Source organism: Anabrus simplex, chromosome 3, assembly GCF_040414725.1.
Source record: "Anabrus simplex isolate iqAnaSimp1 chromosome 3, ASM4041472v1, whole genome shotgun sequence".
Lineage (NCBI taxonomy): Eukaryota > Metazoa > Arthropoda > Insecta > Orthoptera > Tettigoniidae > Anabrus > Anabrus simplex.
The window spans coordinates 46185820-46206359 of NC_090267.1; the positions used below are offsets into that span (position 1 = coordinate 46185820).

At 42.0% G+C, this 20540-nt stretch overlaps 1 protein-coding gene across 1 annotated transcript in view; it reads right to left on the minus strand.

Moving 5' to 3' along the window:
• LOC136866988 (nose resistant to fluoxetine protein 6-like) overlaps positions 1–20540 on the minus strand; it is a 227149-nt gene that overhangs the window by 15502 nt on the left and 191107 nt on the right. Inside the window, exon 8 of the mRNA XM_068226789.1 lies at positions 4987–5183. Coding sequence (XP_068082890.1) covers positions 4987–5183 — 197 coding nt within the window. The remainder of the gene's footprint in view (positions 1–4986; positions 5184–20540) is intronic.

The following is a 20540-nucleotide window of genomic DNA, read 5'->3' on the forward strand; positions in this document are numbered from 1 at the left end:
TCTTAGTCTCTTTATTTCTCTATTATAATAAGGTGGGTCTTTACCATTCCTTATCACCCTTAAAGGTACAAACCTGTTTTCGCATTCTTCAACAATTTCTTTAAACCCATCCCAGAGTCTGTTTACATTTTTATTTACCGTTTTCCACCGATCATAGTTACTTTTTAGAAACTGCCTCATGCCTGCTTTATCAGCCATATGGTACTGCCTATTAGTCCTTCTTTTAAGACCTTCCTTTCTATCACATTTATTTTTAACTACCACAAAAACAGCATCATGATCACTAATACCATCTATTACTTCAGTTTCCCTATAGAGCTCATCTGGTTTTATCAGCACGACATCGAGGATATTTTTCCCTCTGGTTGGTTCCATCACTTTCTGAATCAGCTGTCTTTCCCATATTAACTTATTTGCCATTTTTTGGGCATGCTTCCTGTCGTTCGCATTTCCTTCCCAATTGACATCTGGCAAATTCAGATCTCCCGCTACAATCACATTTCTTTCCATGTCGTTTCCCACATAGCTGACTATCCTATCAAATAATTCCGAATCCACGTCAGTGCTACCCTTTCCCGATCTGTACACTCCAAATATATCAAGTTGCCTATAATTTTAAAAATGAGCCTTACACCTAGAATTTCATGTGTCTTATCTTTAACTTTTTCGTAGCTTACAAATTATTCTTTCCCCAGAATGAACACTCCCTCTCCCACCCTTCCTATCCTATCTCTACCATACACACTCCAGTGCCATGAGAACATTTCTGCATCCATTATATCATTCTCAGCCATGATTCAACTCCTATTACAATATCTGGTAAATATATATCTATTAAATTACTTAATTCTATTCCTTTCTTTACAATACTTCTACAGTTCAACACTAACAATTTATGTCATCCCTACTTGATTTCCAGTTCCTTGTTCCCTTATCACCGCTTCCTAGGCCATCTCGTTTCCCTGAATGTACCTCCCTATTATCCTTCCAAACAAATTTCCTAACTTCGACCTAATGTCGGTAGTTGTAGTAAGAGAATATCCTTCATAAACCTTTGACTGTGGCGATCTTGTGCCAGGTATCAGGCCTATTGTATTATGTTAAAAGACAGGACACATCACAACGCTTCTCGCCTGGTGTAAGGGGAACCTCGCTAACACATATTTCTTAGCTTCACCACAGCACCTCCAAGATTTTTGCTCGGCCGGGTGACCCTCAGCTTTAATTGGTACCCAGCCGAACTCGAATAGCATATAGGCTGACGCCTCGTTGGCAGTCGGCCTTCTTCACCCACCATGCCTTACTGCCTAATCCCCGGAGTAGATCCAACCATCTCTGAAGATGCCATCTACCACGACCTTCGTACAGCCGGCGTCCAAGCTTATAACGCCTACCGATTGATGGATGACCTAACTTCCACTCCAACATCGCAGATTTTTGTACATCTCCCGGGAGAGGACGCCCTGCAACGCCTCTTCGCTTCTGGAGCGACCATTTGCCATAAGACCTACGCAGTGGTGCCAACTCCGCCGTCCATCCAAGACCAGCTCTCTGCGGATCCATCTATTGTTCCAGTCTTCAACGCGTCTCTACCCCGGACATTGCCTCAGCCACCATCACCCTTCTTCTCAACAACTCCTACTTCCACGACCACTATGACGGCCGCATGTACCAGTTCTCAACCTCCCATCACAACTTGTCACCCTTCGCCAGTAATGTCCTGATACCTCCCACTACTCACAACTACGACAACCCCGTTGACTTCGACCACAGCAGCTCCGTCATCGTCGCCTCTACAACACACCTCCGCAGCAGCCGAAGCCCCGCCACCATCGCCGCAGCAGCAACCGCCACCCTTCCAGGCCACGTTTAGCTGCGTCCTACGCGGGATTCCACCCGACATCTCCGAACGGGCGGTCCTCCAGGAACTCCACGCGGACGGCGTTCCCACGCGAGCCTGATCCGCATCCACAACACCAACGGCCCTACTTATATGGTGCGGCCACAGCTTCCCCGTGCCGAAGACGTTCAACATCTCATCCGTACCGGCGCTCGTATCAACGGCCACCGCCACAAAGTGGAAACCTCCCGTTCTCCACCCCAACCTGTTCGCTTCCCTTCAGCTACTTCACATCGTCGCCCCCCGCCAGCCACTCCTCCTGTTCCACGTTTTCCACAAGTTTGTCAACCCCCTCCCCAACCACGTTTCATTCCCCGACCCCTTCTGATATTCGACCTTCTGCGTTTTCTTATCACTTCTCTTTCTAATATCACAGCCACCCTCCATCTCCTCACCTTGCATCTCCACCCAAGACCTCTCTTTTAACTTTCATCTCTCCCATTTTTGCACTTCACCTTTTCCCCGTCCACCCTTGCACTCTCTTCTGAATATTCAATCCTTGCACACATCCCCGATAATTCAATACTATCCGCTCACACCTCCTAATTCCATACATCAAATTACCCTCCTCCCCATACCATCACTCCTCCAACCTGCCGAAATTCCTGGCCAGAGTGAAGGCGTTACCTTCAGGGTGGCCCGCCCCTCCCCTTCAGGGAGGGGAATGAAAAAGAAAAAATTTAAATAAAATGTTAACAGATCTATACGTTTCAATATCTTGGGTGTAATATACTGCAGTTAAATATTTACAACATCCGCGGATAACCATTCGCGTATGCCGATGCGGGTGCGGATGAAGGAAGTGCGGATGCGGAGCGGATGCGGCTAATATTTTTATATGCGCACAGAGCTCTAAGTATAGGCCTACTTAAATGTCTTAATTCCATTTATTTCTCCAGAGTTCTAAAATAATAAAATCCTCTTTACCAGAATCCCCTTGCTTGTTGTATGTTGTTTGTCCATTGGTTTTTCTACCTTTTAGTCTTTCCTTTCGAGCGATTGTACTGTGCTATGTCATGTGCTAAATAAATAAATAAATTAATTAATTAATAAAATGCATGTATCATATTAGATTAGGTTATATTTACACTATCTTCTGCACATTTGCTTGCTTTTAAACGTTTATATTGGTTGATTTAAAAATTGTGCAGCTCACATATGATTTCTTTACCAAGTTGGCTCTGCTTTTGGAATATCACTTCACAGATAGATACACTACCTGATCAAAAGTATCGGGACACTAATGCGGAATAGAACCCTGAATTCCACCCTCCAGTATAAAGAGAGGTGGGGAGTATTGTGTTGTCGGTAAAGAAGTAGTAACAGCGGAATTGGTCGGTCAAGAGAGTTCCGTGACTTCGAACCTGGACTAATCATTGGATGTCACCTGAGTAACAAATACTTCAGAGACAATTCAACCTTTCTAAAGCTGACCACGTCGACTGCTGGTGATGTGATTATGAAGTGGAAACGCAGAGGTACTATCGCAGCTAAACCAAGACCAGGCAGACCTCATATAATGACGGACAGGGACCGTCGATAATTGCGCTGGGTGGTTAAAAAACCACAAGAAATCAACGGATGGAATCACTCGTGAGTTCCAAGGTGCTACCATCTGTCCAGCCAGCCTAATGACTGAGCGTCGGGAGTTAAAATGTAAGAAGTACCATTGTCGAGCAGCTGCTCATAAGACGTAGTCAGTGCTGAGCGACGCTTGAGGTGGTGTAAAGGGTGACGCCATTGGACATGGATGACTGTAAACGATAATAGATCACACTACATCCCGTGGGAAAACGATGGAAGTGCTTGGGTTTGGCGAATGCCTAGAGAACATTACTTGAAATCATGTGTAGAGCCAACAGTAAAGTGTGGAGTAGGTGGTGTTATGGTATAGGGGTATCTTTCGTGGTTAGGGTGTGGTACCCTTATTCCACTGAAGAAAACATCACATGCGTAAGGATATGAACACATTTTAAACCACTGTATACTGCGTACTGTAGAGAACCAGTTCGGAGACAATGATTGTATCAGCATGACAATGAACCCTGTCATACAGCTGCATCTGTGAGGCAATGGTTTGTGGACAATTACATTCCTGAAATGGACTGACCTGTCCAGAGTCAGAGTCTTGACCTGAACTCTATGGAACACCTTTAGAATGACTTAGAACGTAGACTTCGCTCCAGGCCCCAGCGTCCAACATCACTACCTCCTCTGGTTTCGGTTCTTGAGGAAGAATGGTCTGACATCCCTCACAGACATTCAGAAACCTATTTGAAACTGTCCGCAGAAGAGTTCAAGCCGTCATAAAGGCGAACGTTGAACTCACCCCATAGCAATCTCTAATAATAGGGAACGTGAGAGCCTCCGTGGCTCAGGCGGCAGCGCGTCGGCCTCCCACCGCTCGGTTCCGTGGTTCAAATTCCGGTCACTCCATGTGAGATTTGTGCTGGGCAAAGCGGAAGCAGGACAGGATTTCCTACGGGTACTCCGGTTTTCCCTGTCATCTTTCATTCCAGCAACACACTCCACTATCATTTCATTTCATCTCTCAGTCATTAAAAATAAATAATGGATCCAGAGGAGTGCGATAGGCATCGGTAACCGGCACAATTCCTATCCTCGTTGCAAGATGCGGGCTTCTTTCATTCCATCCATGACCCGGTCACTGACTGGAAAAGAAGTTGTAGGATTTTCAATAGGGAACGTGATACGGGTAAAGTCTAAGCGCAATTTCAAATAGGTGCCCGGACATTTGATCAGGTAGTATAGATAGATAGGTGGATAGATAGAGAGATTTATAAAAATTTATTACTCTATCAGGGAAAATCAACTTATCATAAATATTTCTTTCAGTAAAATGTGTGACGTGTTGTTACCTAGCAACCATGCAGGCTGTGATCTGAAGTATTGATGGATGGCCATGACATATAGATCCACGAACTGTACAGCTCTCAAGGTACTGTTGCTAGGTAACAACACGTCAGACATTTTGTTACAGGACACTACTCTATTTCGTTACACAAGTTTCCAGGTGACTGCAAGCTCTAAGACATATTTATGTGAAAACTGTCAGTTATACATACAGAAACACAAGTGGTGTGATTGGACACGGTATCTCCCACACGTAAGCGTAAGTGAATGGGATGAACCAACCGAGGAATAAACCCAGCGCCAGAAGCTTCTTCCCCTGTCGAGGGTTGTTCCATAGAGTAATGAGCAGAAGTGGGGACAGGCAGTAGAGCTGGGTGTCCGCCGACACGTACCACGTATGCAACATGCACTGCAACACACAAAACACATGATAGTCCTCAGGACAGCGGCTCCCACATGATGTCGTTGCTAAGTAAGGGTATTGCAAGGAATCCTCTATCAAAAATGCTTAATTAATTATCCATTGGTAGAGTAATTCGATAAACGAGACTTTAAAAACCAGAGACAAAAGTTGTAATAATTCTTTCTTTTTTTCTTTCTTTCTTTCTTAATCTGTTTACCATCCAGGGTCAGTTTATCCCTCGGACTCAGCGAGGGATCCCACCTCTATCTCCTCAAGGGCAGTGTCCTCAAGAGCGAGATTTTAGGTCGGAGGATACAACTGGGGCCTTGCTGAGGAATGGGAAGGTTGGAAAGGACAGGCAAGGAAGAGGGATGGAAGTGGAAGTAGCCTTTTAGTTAGGTACCATCGCGGCATTTGCCTGGAAAAGAAGTGGAAAAGCACAGAAAACCACTTCGAGGATGGCTGAGGAGGAAATTGAACCCACCTCTACTCAGTTGACCTCCCGAGGCTGAGTGGACCCCTTTCCAGCCCTCTTACCAGTTCTTCAATCTTTCCGGGAAGGCTTCTTTACGTTCTTCCGACCACTGTACTGTTTTGTTGTGGTTGGTCTGATGTAGCTTCCCAATTGGTTACGTTGGGTTTAATTATGTCTCTGTCTAGAATGTCTGTTGAGCTTATGTTTGCGTTTTTGAGGTCGTTTTGAAGTTCGTTAAGCCAGGGTGCTGTGTTATTAAGTGAGATTACATAGTTCATTATTCTTTTTGTCAATCGATTTTCTGTTAATCTAGTGAGATGACCGAAGAATTTCATTCGTCTTTTCTTAGTGTCAGTTTCGATGTTTGAGAACTTTTCTATTGTTTTGATTAATCGGAACCTGTAACCGCCTTGAGTGCAGCTTACCCCTAAGATTTTCCTAATGATCTTCCTCACCCCTTTTTTTTTTGATATCTTCAAGTTCTTGTTTCCTGTTGAATGTCAATGTTCCACTTGCGTAAAGGACTGCTGGTTTTATGGCTGTGTTGTAATGCTGAATTTTTGTATGTCTTGATATGGATTTTTTGCTGTTGTAGACGTTTTGGACAAACCCTAATGCCTTTTTTAAAAATTTTCAGAGACGAGTTGTTGTGACATATTTTGGAGGCCTGTCGGTTCGATAAATTTTACGGGGTTTTTAAAGTAAGGGACCCTGTCAATTATACCATATTTTTTTCTCACGTTATTAATATCTTTCTTTGAACATAAGAATTCAGTTTGTTCTAACGATATCTGTAGTCCAACCTTTTTCGCACTTTGCAAAGTATCTCTAACTGTTTAATGGCAGTCTCCTCATCCTCCGTTAGTGTCGCTAGATCATCTGCAAAAGTAAGGCATGGTCCGTAGAGGTTATTTTTGGGAAAGCCCAGTCGGATTGGCTTCTAAAAGTCACAATTCTAAGAGTCCTTTCTCCCATTCTTCCGTAACCTACCCTAGGTCGACGTTGAACAGAATAGGAGAGATTCGATCACCTTCTCTGACACCTGTTTGAATGTCGAAGGATTCTGAGATTATTATTGTTATTGTTATTATTATTATTATTATTATTCCGAGGTATCTGTGGAACAGCAGAGGTGAAAGAAGGTGCGGGCTGAAATGGGTCTAACTACAAGGCCGAAAGATGAATTAAAATTTCAATAAAGGTTATATTTTCGAAACTTAACAATTTTGACATAGAATTTGAACATACAACAAATAACAACAAGTTAACAAATCAGGTACAAAACCAGGAAAGCCCAGATTTAGAGATACTTTAACGATCTGATCTTCGAGCCCCACCTTTCACAATCCCTGAGCTCTCAGCTCACAACCACAAATTACCAAAGGTCAGAAAATCCCCAATTACATGGAGCACTTGCTGCCACCTAGTAATGTCAAGCCTCCTAGAGGCACCTTTCAAAACACCAGAAAGAGCTGACCCGCTCTCAATATTTCAAGCCTATTCAAGGCAATACTATACTTTACAATCACTTGCCATCAAGGCACAACTTACAAGAATTAAACAGGGGTATCTCGTACCCAACCTACAGGGCCTTAAAAGAAAAATAATAGGTTAATTTAAATGGCCCTAAATGCAAAAAAGGAAAGGAGGCGTGAATTAGCACTCCCAAATACACATTTTAAAACCTAAGAGGCACTAGGCCGGTGACACAGGGGCTATTCCCAAACTAAGGAGGTGACTCGTATAATAAAAAAATAAGACATTACAGAAAGGAAGAGTAGGAAATCAGTCACCAAAACGTAGTCACCTCAAGACCAAAATGAAGGGGAGCTCGTGAGGGTAAAGCACTCTCTATCCCCGATTTAGAGTTAAAGTTATCTGAAAAGCGGTAAAAGTTACATTCTTGGACAGATAGGTTACATCAAAAAGGTTTCGGACTTTCCCCGAGGATTAAACTGCTCAGCTAGCAAGAAGATAAAGATGTTAAACGGCCATTACCTTATTGAAGAGCTGCTGCCCAAAGGAAGAGGCGCTACCTGCCCCCTGCTACACTTCCATACACTAAGCTAGATGTTGTTCGAGTGGCGAAGAGCCGTGAAAATCAGCAGTTTTTAAACGCTCGGGGAAAGTTCGAAACCTTTCATGAATAAAGCAGCCACACCCCCTCAATTTTATAGGGTAGCTTAAAGTTACACACCAAAGTCGAAGAAGAAAGGCATGATTGGTCAAAAATTAATTAAAGAAATTCGGGGTTGGCTAAGTTCAAAACTGGCGGAAAGAAAGATTCATATTGCCAACCCACAAATGAAAGAAAGAAATTTAGTAAAGAGAAAACTTATGAATACAAAATTTCTTCAAGAGAGTTCCTTCACTTCGCACCAGGGTGCATGATCATAGTTTTTTAAGAGACATCTGTGAGAGAATGTCCACACTTCTTGATAATTAGTAAACAAAAACAGTTCGAAATTAACATAGTGATATCTTCTGAGAAACAGTTGAGTTAATTCAGTTTGTAAAGTTCAGAGTTTCTCCTGTAGAGGAGTACTTTAAGGCGGAAAATTCAAATGTGCGGCGTAGAGGTGTACCAACCGGTACAATTATTATTATTATTATTATTATTATTATTATTATTATTATTATTATTATTATTATTATTATTATTATTATTATTCCAACAACTGTAATCGTATTTACGATACTTCGGCGTCTTTATACCATGCACAATGCTTGACGGTGCCCAATCCTTATTTCACCCTCAAAACAGAGAGACCTATTGTTGTTCAATGAGAACCAGTCCATTTTTAAATAGAGTACAACAATATAGGCCTATACTTGAACAATTTAGCAACATGCTTAATCGAAATGCCATTCCATAGATTTATTATCCAAACATTAACTCCACACCGCGCAAAACTGTAAGTTATTTACTGTTCGCTTCATTGGGCCGATTGCAGGGACGGTGTTTAGACGATGTCTACGGTTAAACAAAGCCTAAGTATGGCTGCCGCATTGCAGAGACGTTATTTATCATTTAGACACTGTCTAAAACCGATGTTCAACCGGCAATGTTTAAACACTACCGAGAACACTGTTTAACCTCAAATGAGAGGAGTGAATCACAATCAGAGGTTTGTACCATGATACATGTGATTTGTATTATCATGTTGAGACGATTCCGGGAAGAAAGGTAGTCCGACGGACTCTCTGTGGGTCCCTCACTGCGAAATCGTAGCAATTCATATGATATGTACGGGGAGGTAGGGCTTAAAATAAGATTTCACTTTTCAAGAGACTTGTTTCTTGAGACTGACAAAGGGACAGTCCGGTAAATGTCAACTTGAATACAATTCTTGGCAACCACTCTATTTTATTATACATGGGGTAATTTCCATGGAATTATAGGTCACTTCGACTACATGTCAGAATTACTTGTCCCGATCGTCAGAGGGCTGTCACATATATCAACCGGGAGGGATTCACTTATATTTACTGCCAAGTAAGCAGGCATAATAGTGAAAAACTAAAATGTATTTTGTACGTGGTTTTTACATATATAATCGTCGCGCTAACCCAAATAAGTTTTCGGCGACTATGAGATCGGAACAACCCTAGTATTTGCTGGTATAAAAATGGGGAAACTGTGGAAAACAAACTTCAGGGCTCCCGATGATGCGTTTCGAACCTGCGAGCTCCAGAATGCAAGCTACATTTATATGGCCCGTACAACACATTCGGTTACACTTTACCATTGTTTCATCTTCCCTTCGTGGAAGCTATTTACGAGTAGATTACACTTACCGTAACAACGCTATAATCAAAACTACACTTCCCCGTACGGTGGCGTGTCGCTTCAGTGTCGATAATATTACGAGATTTAATTTCCACCGAAAGCTATATTCTTATATGTGGGCAAGTCAGGCTCATACTTAATTCATATTTCAGTCATGTGTAGGAAGACAAACAGCTGACTGGCGCACGCACCGACGAATTTCATTGGTTGCGACAAGCAAAGAGTTGCATGAAAGATACTTCTATCTCTATTTTCAAACCCGTATTGAAACTTAAAAAAATGTCTAGTTAAACACCGGATGTACATTGTTTATGCAATGGAAGATCGTGCCCGATTTAGATGTTGTTTAGGTAGACGTTGTCTAAGGCTTAAAATTAATCATCGTTTCTGCAACCGGCCCATTATATTTGGCTTGTCTAGCAACCGCCGCGTCAAGCGAATGTTAAGTCGCTAGCCAGTGAAGTTCGGCGGCCAGCTGTATCATAAACCGGCTATTTCATTGTAGTGTTTGTTTTATAAGAGAGAAACTAGTGCCATCTTTCAAATATGAATAGAAGCTGCGTGTGCATATAAGTGATCATTTCAGAGTGTTACAAGTGTAGATTATGTGTTGTCTGTTACTAAATTGTGACATAATTAAGAACCAACAGGAATGCATTTCCGTTTTACGTCAGTAGTTAAGGCGAGTGAGATCGTTTTCTTTTACTGAATATTCGAGAGATAAGTTAGTCTCCACGCTGCTTTGATTTCTCAATTTCCATATAGACTGGAGCAAAATTCTTAGAATTTTTTTAAGTTTTCATATCTGCAGGAGACTTTACTGGACTTCTCATCGTTACGCAAACTTCAAGTATGATCTTCCGATGGTGGAAGTACTTTGCAGAGAAAGCTTCACACTGTAACTGGTTGGAGATCATGGAAGGCTAAGATGAACGCGACGTACTAATAACAGCGATGAATTCCCCGGGAGAAGTGGAGTCACCATGAGGCTGAGAAGGACTAAAACATTACATTATGTAATGTTCTAACTAGTATGTTTGTAGAATAAAAGTACCGAAAATTCTATTAGCTTGTTGTCTGATTATAGTATTTATTTGTCCATTTCACGTTTCTAAATAGCTTTTGGATTAGAAATGGAAGCTATGTTTCATACTTGTATGACTTGAAGGCACAGTTTATAGCAGTGATTTCTTCAGTTACAATATTTTGAAGTGAAACGTCGTAAATGCATAAGAAAGAAGATGTAATAATCATGAAGGCAGACAAACTAATATTGTTAAAGAGTACGTTAGTAAAACATGGTGTGTCTAAAATATACGATGAATACACCGATATCGCAATGGCAACGTGTAGTAACTCTGAGCGCATGCGCATGTGAATAGAAAGACATTTCAAGATGCTTCTTAAGGGAAAACAGCTGTTTTCAAACGTTCCACACATGTAAAGATTGTATTTATTTATTTATTTATTTATTTATTTATTTATTTATTTATTTATTTATTTATTTATTTATTTATTTATTTATTTATTTATTGTCCGGCTCTATGGCTAAATGGTTAGCGTGCTGGCCTTTGGTCATAGGGGTTCTAGGTTCGATTCCTGGCAGGGTGGGGAATTTTAACCATCATTGGTTAATTTCACTGGTACGAGGGCTGGGTGTAAGTGCCGTCTTCATCATCATTTCATTCTCATCACGACGCGCAGGTCGCCTACGGGAGTCAAATCAAAAATCTGCACCAGGCGAGCCGAATATGTCCTCCCGGCACTAAATGCCACACGCCATTTCATTTATTTATTTATTTATTTATTTATTTATTTATTTATTTATTTATTTATTTATTTTTACCACCAAGAGAGTGTTGGCTCCGATTATAGGTGGATTAAACCAGTTACACTTCACGAGCACTTTATGAAAAAATTGCAGTAATAAACAGGAACAAAATAAAAATGGAGAAAGTCACAAAAACATTTTTGAAAATATACTGTAAACCACAGAATAGACTATGATTTTGGTTCAAGAAGAAACGAGCCGGAGTATACGAAATGAAAACCTGCGGAAGGAGGTGCGGTCAGTATAAGAGCGCCGATGTCCCAAACTCACCGATAGAGCGAGCAAGCGTCTACCGTCCACTGCACTCAGTCGTACTGAAAACAGTGTAAAAGAGGCATCAAAAGAAGCACAAGGGGGAGTCGTGCGTCTCTGACAGCGGAAAGAGTGAAGGGAGCGGAAATAAATCGAAGAATGGCAGAAGTGTACGGAGAGCACTGCATGTCCTTTGCAAGTGTTCAGGCGTGGCACAAGCGATTTAGGGAAGAACGGGTGTCGTTGGCCGATGATGAACGGTCCGGAATGGCACACAGCATTACCGATGCCATTGTCCAGCAGGTGGATGCCCACATTATGTAAGACCGGCGAGTTTTGGTAGCAGCCGTTGCCGCAGAGGTCGCTGTGAGCGTTGGACATTTTCACGCCATCATTAAGGACAGGTTGAAATTTCGCAAAAAAATCCACCCTATGTGTTCCTCCCAGTCTTCAACCAAAACATGTCGAATGGAACTCTTTCTTGAACATCCGCTGTGCTATGCCAAGAAAGGGAATGAGTTCGTGTCACGAGTGGTCGTTGGAGATAAGACATGGTGTCATCACTTCAGTTGTCCGACTCGTTGGCTGAACGGTCAGTGTACTGGCCTTCGGTTCAGAGGGTCCCGGGTTCGATTCCCGGCCGGGTCAGGGATTTTTAATCTTCATTGGTTAATTCCAGTGGCCCGGGGGCTGGGTGTTTGTGCTGTCCCCAAAATCCCTGCAACTCACACACCACACATAGCACTATCCTCCACCACACTAACACGCAGTTACCTACACATGGCAGATGCCGCCCACCCTCATCGGAGGGTCTGCCTTACAAGGGCTGCACTCGGCTAGAAATAGCCACACGAAATTATATATTATTATCACTTCAGTTTTAACTACTGCGTTGATGGGGTGAAAGTTCCTTTTGGGGATCATTGTAAGTATCTAGGTGTTAATATAAGGAAAGATCTTCATCGGGGTAATCACATAAATGGGTTTGTAAATAAAGGGTAGATCTCTGCACATAGTTGTGAGGGTGTTTAGGGGTTGTAGTAAGGATGTAAAGGAGAGGGCGTATAAATCTCTGGTATATAATATAATTTCGTGTGGCAATTTCTAGCCGACTGCAGCCTTTGTAAGGCAGACCCTCCGACGAGGGTGGGCGGCATCTGCCGTGTGTACGTATCTGCGTGTTATTGTGGTGGAGGATAGTGTTGAGTGTGGTGTGTGAATTGCAGGGATGTTGAGAACAACACAAACACCCAGCCCCCGAGCCATTGGAATTAACCAATGAAGGTTAAAATCCCCGACCCGCCCGGAATTCGAACCCGGGACCCTCTGAACCGAAGGCCAGTACGCTGACCATTCAGCCAACGAGTCGGACAATCTCTGGTAAGACCCCAATTAGAGTATGGTTCCAGTATATGGGACCCTCACCGGGATTACCTGATTCAAGAACTGGAAAAAATCCAAAGAAAAGCAGCTCGATTTGTTCTGGGTGATTTCTGACAAAAGAGTCGTGTTACAAAAATGTTGCAAAGTTTGGGCTGGGAAGAACTGGTAGAAAGAAGACGAGCTGCTCGACTAAGTGGTATGTTCCGAGCTGTCAGTGGAGAATGGCGTGAAATGACATTAGTAGACGACTAAGTTTGAGTGGCGTCTTTAAGAGTAGGAAAGATCACAATATGAAGATAAAGTTGGAATTCAAGAGGACAAACTGGGGGAAATATTCATTTATAGGAAGGGGAGTTAGGTATTGGAATAACTTATAAAAACAGATGTTCAATAAATTTCCGATTTCTTTAAAATAATTTAGGAAAAGGCTAGGAAAACAACAGATAGGGAATCTGCCACCTGGCGACTGCCCTAAATGCAGATCAGTATTGATTGATTGAACCCGAGTCAAAACGACAAAATCTCCAGTGGAAGCAAGCAGGATCGCCGCCACCTAAAATATCCAAGGCCATTGGTCCAAGTGCGGGAAAGGTTATGATCAGCTTCGTCTTTGACAAAAAAGGCGCACTTCTTATGGACTGCCTGCAGCATGGGACAACAGTGAATTCGCAACGATACACACAAAACCTGACTACCCTTCTCAAGCGATCAAATCGAAACAGCCAGGACAGCTCACCAGCGAGATCGTTCTGCTCCATGACAATGCAAGGCCCCATACTGCAAACGCAGTCAAGGAGTTCTTACAGACATTCTAATGGAAGGTCCTCGGTCGCCCTCCGTACAGTCCGGACATGTCTCCCTGTGCTTAAGCCATTTTCCGTGAGATAAAGAAGGCTCTGAGAGGCAAACGATTCACCTCGAACGACGACGTCAAGCAGTACGTTCGGAAATGTTTCACAGCGCATCCGGAGGAAATTTACTAGACGGCCATTCACGACTTGTGTCGCAGTGGGACAAGTGCCTCAACGGTGCTGGGCAGTATTTTTTAAATAACGGTACAGGTTTTCATTTTGTAGACTCCGTCTCGTTTCGTTTTGAATGGCCCTCATAGTTCCGAAATGAAACAAACTAGCTTACTAACTAATTAATAAGCAGGCAAACAAATAACATACAATACTGCACCCGCCCCTACCCTTTAAGGCACCGGCATAGGATCAACAGGGTCGCACAAGGGTCAAAAGTATAGTAAATAGGCGCTTATCTAACATTATCTTAAAGGCGTACAGGGTAGGATGACGGGCATACTTAACTACAATGAGAACACATTCGAATTAAAAATTTAACTCACAAACCGGTTTATTCAACCTTAATGATGATGGGAAATGGCGCATAAGACACACTAATGAAATACATTACTACACATACTTGTTGTGAATTCTTATATGGACATCTGTCCATTATGCTTGATAGAAACGAGTACGTTTATCGCGAAGCGATGTATCGTGACATGTAGCGAATGGAAATTTTATCATAACACTGAGGCTATATTATCACTAACACATAAAACTAACATGCACCGACAACGTGTCTGAGCAATCCCTACCCTAATGAAAACCTAAATTTCCCAATGAAAAGACGTAAAAGAAAAATGCACACATATGAAACAACACCTGGGTTCGAACCGATCCTCGCTAGTATAGACATCGCCAGGCTGATGGACAGAACCACCACTGACCTTATTTACAACACACATGACACAAAGAACACAAAAAACATACATGATATGCAACAGATATGTAGGGCACTTTGATCTTCCTTAGGACGCCGTAAACCTCCAATGTCTACGTTCAGCATCGAACTGACAACCTCTTACAATGAAGACAGGGTCCTGTAATCCCTATCTATATTATACTCGAACAATTAACAATCATTCACGAGGAAACATTAGCATTATCGGCCGGGCCATTTGTTAATAAATACACTACTCTGGCGTGTTGAATGAATCGCATATTTTGCCGTCAAACAGGCCTCTTTCTCTTTACTTCAAAAAGCCCCTGCTCTCCACACAACTGGGACATACAAAAAAACACGACTGGTGGCAGGGGCAGGCGAAATGCTCCCCACTCCACATGCGGTCGACGACCCACCATTAACAGGCGTAACATTCCCTTTCATAAGGACACAAGACCACTCCACTAAGAAGCAAGTCTACAGTAAACGGAGGTCTCAAACACTCGCGCAAATCACCTCGAATTCAACACATATTTTCCCAACAGTATCACATCACTTTCACAGCACGGCCCCGGTATTACAATGCTAATATTTGCCCGATCATTATTATTATTATTATTACTATTATTATTATTACCATTGACATTCTACATGACTTACCCGCTGCATTAATCATACATGGTCATCGTGCGGATTCTATTCAGCAATTACAACACAATTACGTACTCGCACGGCAATTAACATCTGATTACTGACTGCTAATTAAACAATGGTCAGCACTTGGTTACTTTATCGTCACACGGCAATACATTTATTAATTAATTAATATTAACACGGATTGATATTTGACGCTCGCATTATGATCACATCCTGGTAAGCTTAATCACATAATCAATTAAAATCACAACGCTCCCGATCTAAGTATTTCAAAAGGAGGGGTTTTTGGCTGTCAGTTCGGCCGCTGAGCCTCGTAGTTACGTGCCTTACACCCTATAGTACTTACCGTTTTACTTATCATGCACTTATCAAAATAATAATTACTCTAATTAATAACTTCTCTCACTGCACTCCCCTAAACTCACTACTCCTTGTCTTCTGACGCAAATAATCAAACAAAATCTCCCAAGAAAAAAAATTGAATTACTCTCTACCACATGCAAAACTAAAGTATTATATTCCCTAATTATTTACAATCAATTACTCAGACCTGTCGTCGGCTTCCTAAACTAAGAATTAATAACTACGCGCCCATTTCGGCGCTCTATTTCAACTGGACTACATCTTTAATCCTTTATAGCGTCAGCTTACAATAGATATTCCCATCCCCATTAGGTATGCCAGATATTGAAAATTTGTACTCATCTCTATCACATGATGACACCTTCGTCAGCTCGGGAAGTCCATCCTGGACTTACTCCTGGTCCATGGGCACCGCGGTGATTACTTGCATTTCCATACCTCCTTGAAGTTGAGAGTCCATGGTTCCGTGCTGGTGGAGCCGCTGGCAGTTAATCCTGTACACACACAACGTCACTGTTTAATTCCACACTCCGGTTAACAGCGTTCAATGTGAACGTCCGGTCACGATCTCGTATGCGACTACGTAGTCCGCGGTTCAGTACCGTATCCCGTCTATCTCTCGGCCACTATTCAGTCCGCCGCTACGTAATACTATCGGGCTATAGTAATGATAATAATATTACTTTACACATCACGGTTTTATAAAAAGTTAGCACTGGCGTCACAGAGACCAAAACTATACACTGTTTATACGAATTCTATTATTTCACTTAAAATGGGAGTTAACTTCACTTGAACAAAGAACTAGCGAGGGCTTAACCGAGCATAGCTTGGCCGTCGATGAGCCGCGAGTCCAGAATGACGCTCGTCCCTTACTGCAGTAGTTTTTACAAGGGAGCGATACCCCTTCCACTAATTTGCGTACTGCTTATTCACGGCAGACTCGAGGTATAATAGTACGGCTAATCGGTGACCAATATTTAGTTGATGCGATTGAGACATAACCATTCAGTTATCCTTCGATGGATCTCCTTCAATTAATTAAAATCTGTCCGGCTTCCCCCACCCGGCGTGGTGAACTCCCTTCTTCGAGGACGTGTCATGAGAATAACCAGATGGTCCAGTACTTTTCCACGCAGAAACAACACAGTATTCTTTCTTCTTCTGAAAGTTATCAAGAAAAGGGACATTAAATACTCTAAATAAATGTCCCAGTGACATTTATCCCTTTTAAATCGGGAGACGACTCCATAATTTGAGTTTCATTAATTTTCTAGATCGTAGGTAATTAAGTTGGCTAGTCAGAGTCCAAGATGGCTCCTATTTTTCGTTTCGAAAAAGTTGGTTTCCCCTCATTCTCTGAGTCTTAAGGAGGGATGTCTTCTCTAAAGTGATGTCACGGGGAATCCCCATTCATAACCCCTCGCGGGTCTAAGTTGGCTTGGCTTCCTCTGCGGGCCCCCGCTACACAAGGGATAATACTGCGCAATAGGTCGCAGACAAAGAAATCTCGTAGAATAATTTTTAAAAGATACAATTTATCTATCTCAATGGTACGAATATTAATTAGTTTCGATATTACCTCTATTAATGATATGAATATTAATCCGTTCCAGCATTGTTTCCCTTAAATAGCATTGAGTGCGTAATTACGAAGTTCAATATCAACCTAAGGTCCTTGGATCATGCCCCTGTCGGGTTCAATACATTTGCATTCCATTGCAAGGCTGTTCGTTTAAGGAAACTGGGAAGTGTTCCAAGCTGAGTAATGCGCAACTTGTTATTTCATCCATTTAAACATTAAGTTGTCAATGGATTTTGTTAATCTTTTAAGTAGTTTATCAAGGCCTGTTCTTTGATTGTTCATACATTCATTACTCTAAATAAAAAACTGCTAACTAAACGAGTCATAAACTCACTGAAAAGTTTAAAATTCTTTGACTTTTTAGATGCAATTTCTGAATGCGTTTTAAAAAATTTAGACTTGAGACTTTTACATGTAATTCTACCACTGTTAGTTGACCTTGGTAAGTTAATTCAACTTCCTAACTGAAATTTATTTCAGTGAAGAAAACAATTACGTTGCACAAAAAATTCGGCCAAAAGCCAAAAAAAATATCATAGAATCTATTAAACCTAACTGCATAATTTTACTTATCAGCAGTCATTATGACATGTACAATGTATGGTCCAAGTTTCAGCTTTCTATGCCTAACAGTTCCTGAGAAAATGTACCTATGTTTACAAAAATTTAGTATTGAGAAAAATGATTAATACATAGTAATTATTTCCACAGTTTAGTAATTTTATTTAATTGTTAGGGATATGAGAGAAGTCAAAAGCATAGTTATGTAGTAAATGATTGTGCACTGTACATATCCTAACTAGCGATGAATGCGTGAAAAATAGTGTTTTAGAAATTGGGATAATAAAGAGTTGCTTGGTTCTTAAATTTCCTTTTCTGGCATTGAAGGACGTCTGTTGAAGAAAACACGAGCTGTCTATTCTATCATTGAAAAGTTTAATATGCTGTTCCATAATGATGTGAAGTTTAACTTCTGGGAACATATCTCTGATATCGTTTTAATATAAGCTTACCGGACAAAAAAATTAGCCACCCCAGTACGCATGCACGGATGGATCGTTAAGTCTGTAGAGATGGCGCAGCAAACGAGTCCCGTGCTCAACCGCACGCGCACTGCCTCTGCGTGAGCATAAGGCAGTAGCGATCAGTGAGACATTGATGTATCAAGCGGACAGTGTACCTCAACATGGGTAGATGTAAGGATGTGACAGAGTGGAAAAAAGGAGCAATCGTATTTTGCCGTGCCCATGGCCACACGGTGCGTGAAGTTACTGGATTTTGTCGGTATTTCGCAGTGGACTGTTCAGCGTGTCTACAAGCAGTGGTGTATTACACGTGGCCACGAAACACGACATCAGAATTGTGGTCGGAAAGAGATCCGGACTGATAGGGACCGGAGTCGCTTTTCACGGCTTGTGAATCGAAATCGCTTTCCAAACCCGACAGGAATTGCTGCACTCAGTGAATAAATGTCCATCCCAACAAGGAACATTGACACAGGAACTACATGCAATGAAAATTTGGAGTCGGTCACCTCGTAAAAGGCTATTGCTCACACAGGGACATAAACCTGCGCGTTTTCAATGTGCTAGAAATTATCAGACATTGATAGTATCTGACTGGCGGATCGTAATGTGGTCTGACGAATCACGTTTTTGTCTGCATTACAATGACACACGTTATCGAGTGCACCGAAGGCCACATGAAGCATTTCATCCTGGAAGTGTGCAAGGTGAGATTAAAGCCGGAGGTGGGGCTGCGATGTTTTGGGGATGTTTTTCGTATCATGGCATGGATCACTCACTGACATGACAACTAACATGAACCAGCATGTTTATTTAAACATTTTGAATGGTTTTTGTTGCCTTTCGGTCAACATCTGCATGATGAGTTATGCTACTGATACCCCGAACTTTCAAAATGACAACAGCAAACTTCATCGGGCTGGACGCATTTGTGACTAGCTTTATGAACACTCCCCTACCCTATCACATCTCGATTGGCCTGAAAAGTTACCTGACTTGAACCCTATTCAAAATCTATGGGACATACTGAAAAGCGGGTAAAACACCGATATCAGTTTCCCCGCGATCAACTCCTTAGCGAGTGGCTTAACCTGGATGCGAAGTACCTGCACAACCTTGTGGACCCACTTCCTAACTGAATCCATACGGTTATGATTTCTCCACGGGTGACTAAATTTTTGTCCGATGGGCTTATAACGCACTGTGAACTGTGACATTACTAAAATCACTCGCGGTTCTTATTAAGGAAGCTAATTTCTTCTAGCTCCCTGACCGTGAAATTAATGCGTTTCTTAAAAGATAAACCAGTTGACCGTGAGGTTAGGGACGCGCAGCTCTGAGCTTCCTTCCGGGAAATAGTGGATTCGTACTGAACCATTTAGTTCATGTTGAAATAGTCTGGATTTTAGCCTTAGATATTGGGATTGCATGAGATCACCATGAAAGTCATTGTATAGCAGTTTATTTTATAAGAGAGTGCAGGTGGAGCATTTCTCGTGGGAACATAGCAGCAGTATCATTATGAAAATTCCAGAGACTCATTAAAGGAATTTATTACCCAAGCGAAGCTTCTTTATTAATAGCGTTCGACGCGCACCATTTCATGAATCTCGCGGGCTGATTGAGCTTTGGAGGGAAGAAGAAATTAATTTAATATCTCCTACTACAGAAGAGATGCACTGGATTTGATAAGAGAATTGCAACCTGCATAATTTCCGGTAAATTTTGATATGCGACACGGCTATAATTATAAGTGTATACGTTAAGTGAGGTACTTGTCACTCTTTGTGCGGGAGAAGCTTCCAGTCGCGGGCGCGGGTTATACAGACCACCCTCACACAAGCGTGGTAACGCCATCACCAGCCTGATTATAAATAAACGACCGCCGAGCGCGTCAGATTCATTCATTGACTGTAAGGCTGCTAGAACGAGGTCGTCACGCTGGGAGTCGGCATACAGAAGAGCGTCGTTATCTTCGAGCTGCATACACCTAGCACGATTGAATCTGGGGAAAAGTAAGCAATCAACATGGATAATTAAGCTGAATTCTTGATATTACGTGCGCTGATCTGCTATCATGAGAGGATGTGCTGCTAATAATTAGACTGTTTGACTAGTAGCTTCATATTACTTGAGGTCCACATTGTAACAAACAAAATACACGGATCAGTGTAGGCTCAGGTTATCTATTGTGTCAGGAAGTTCGGTCGGTGTGGTAGTCTAACATGAAACTGTTATCATGACTTGTAAAGAGAACATTTATGTATCAAG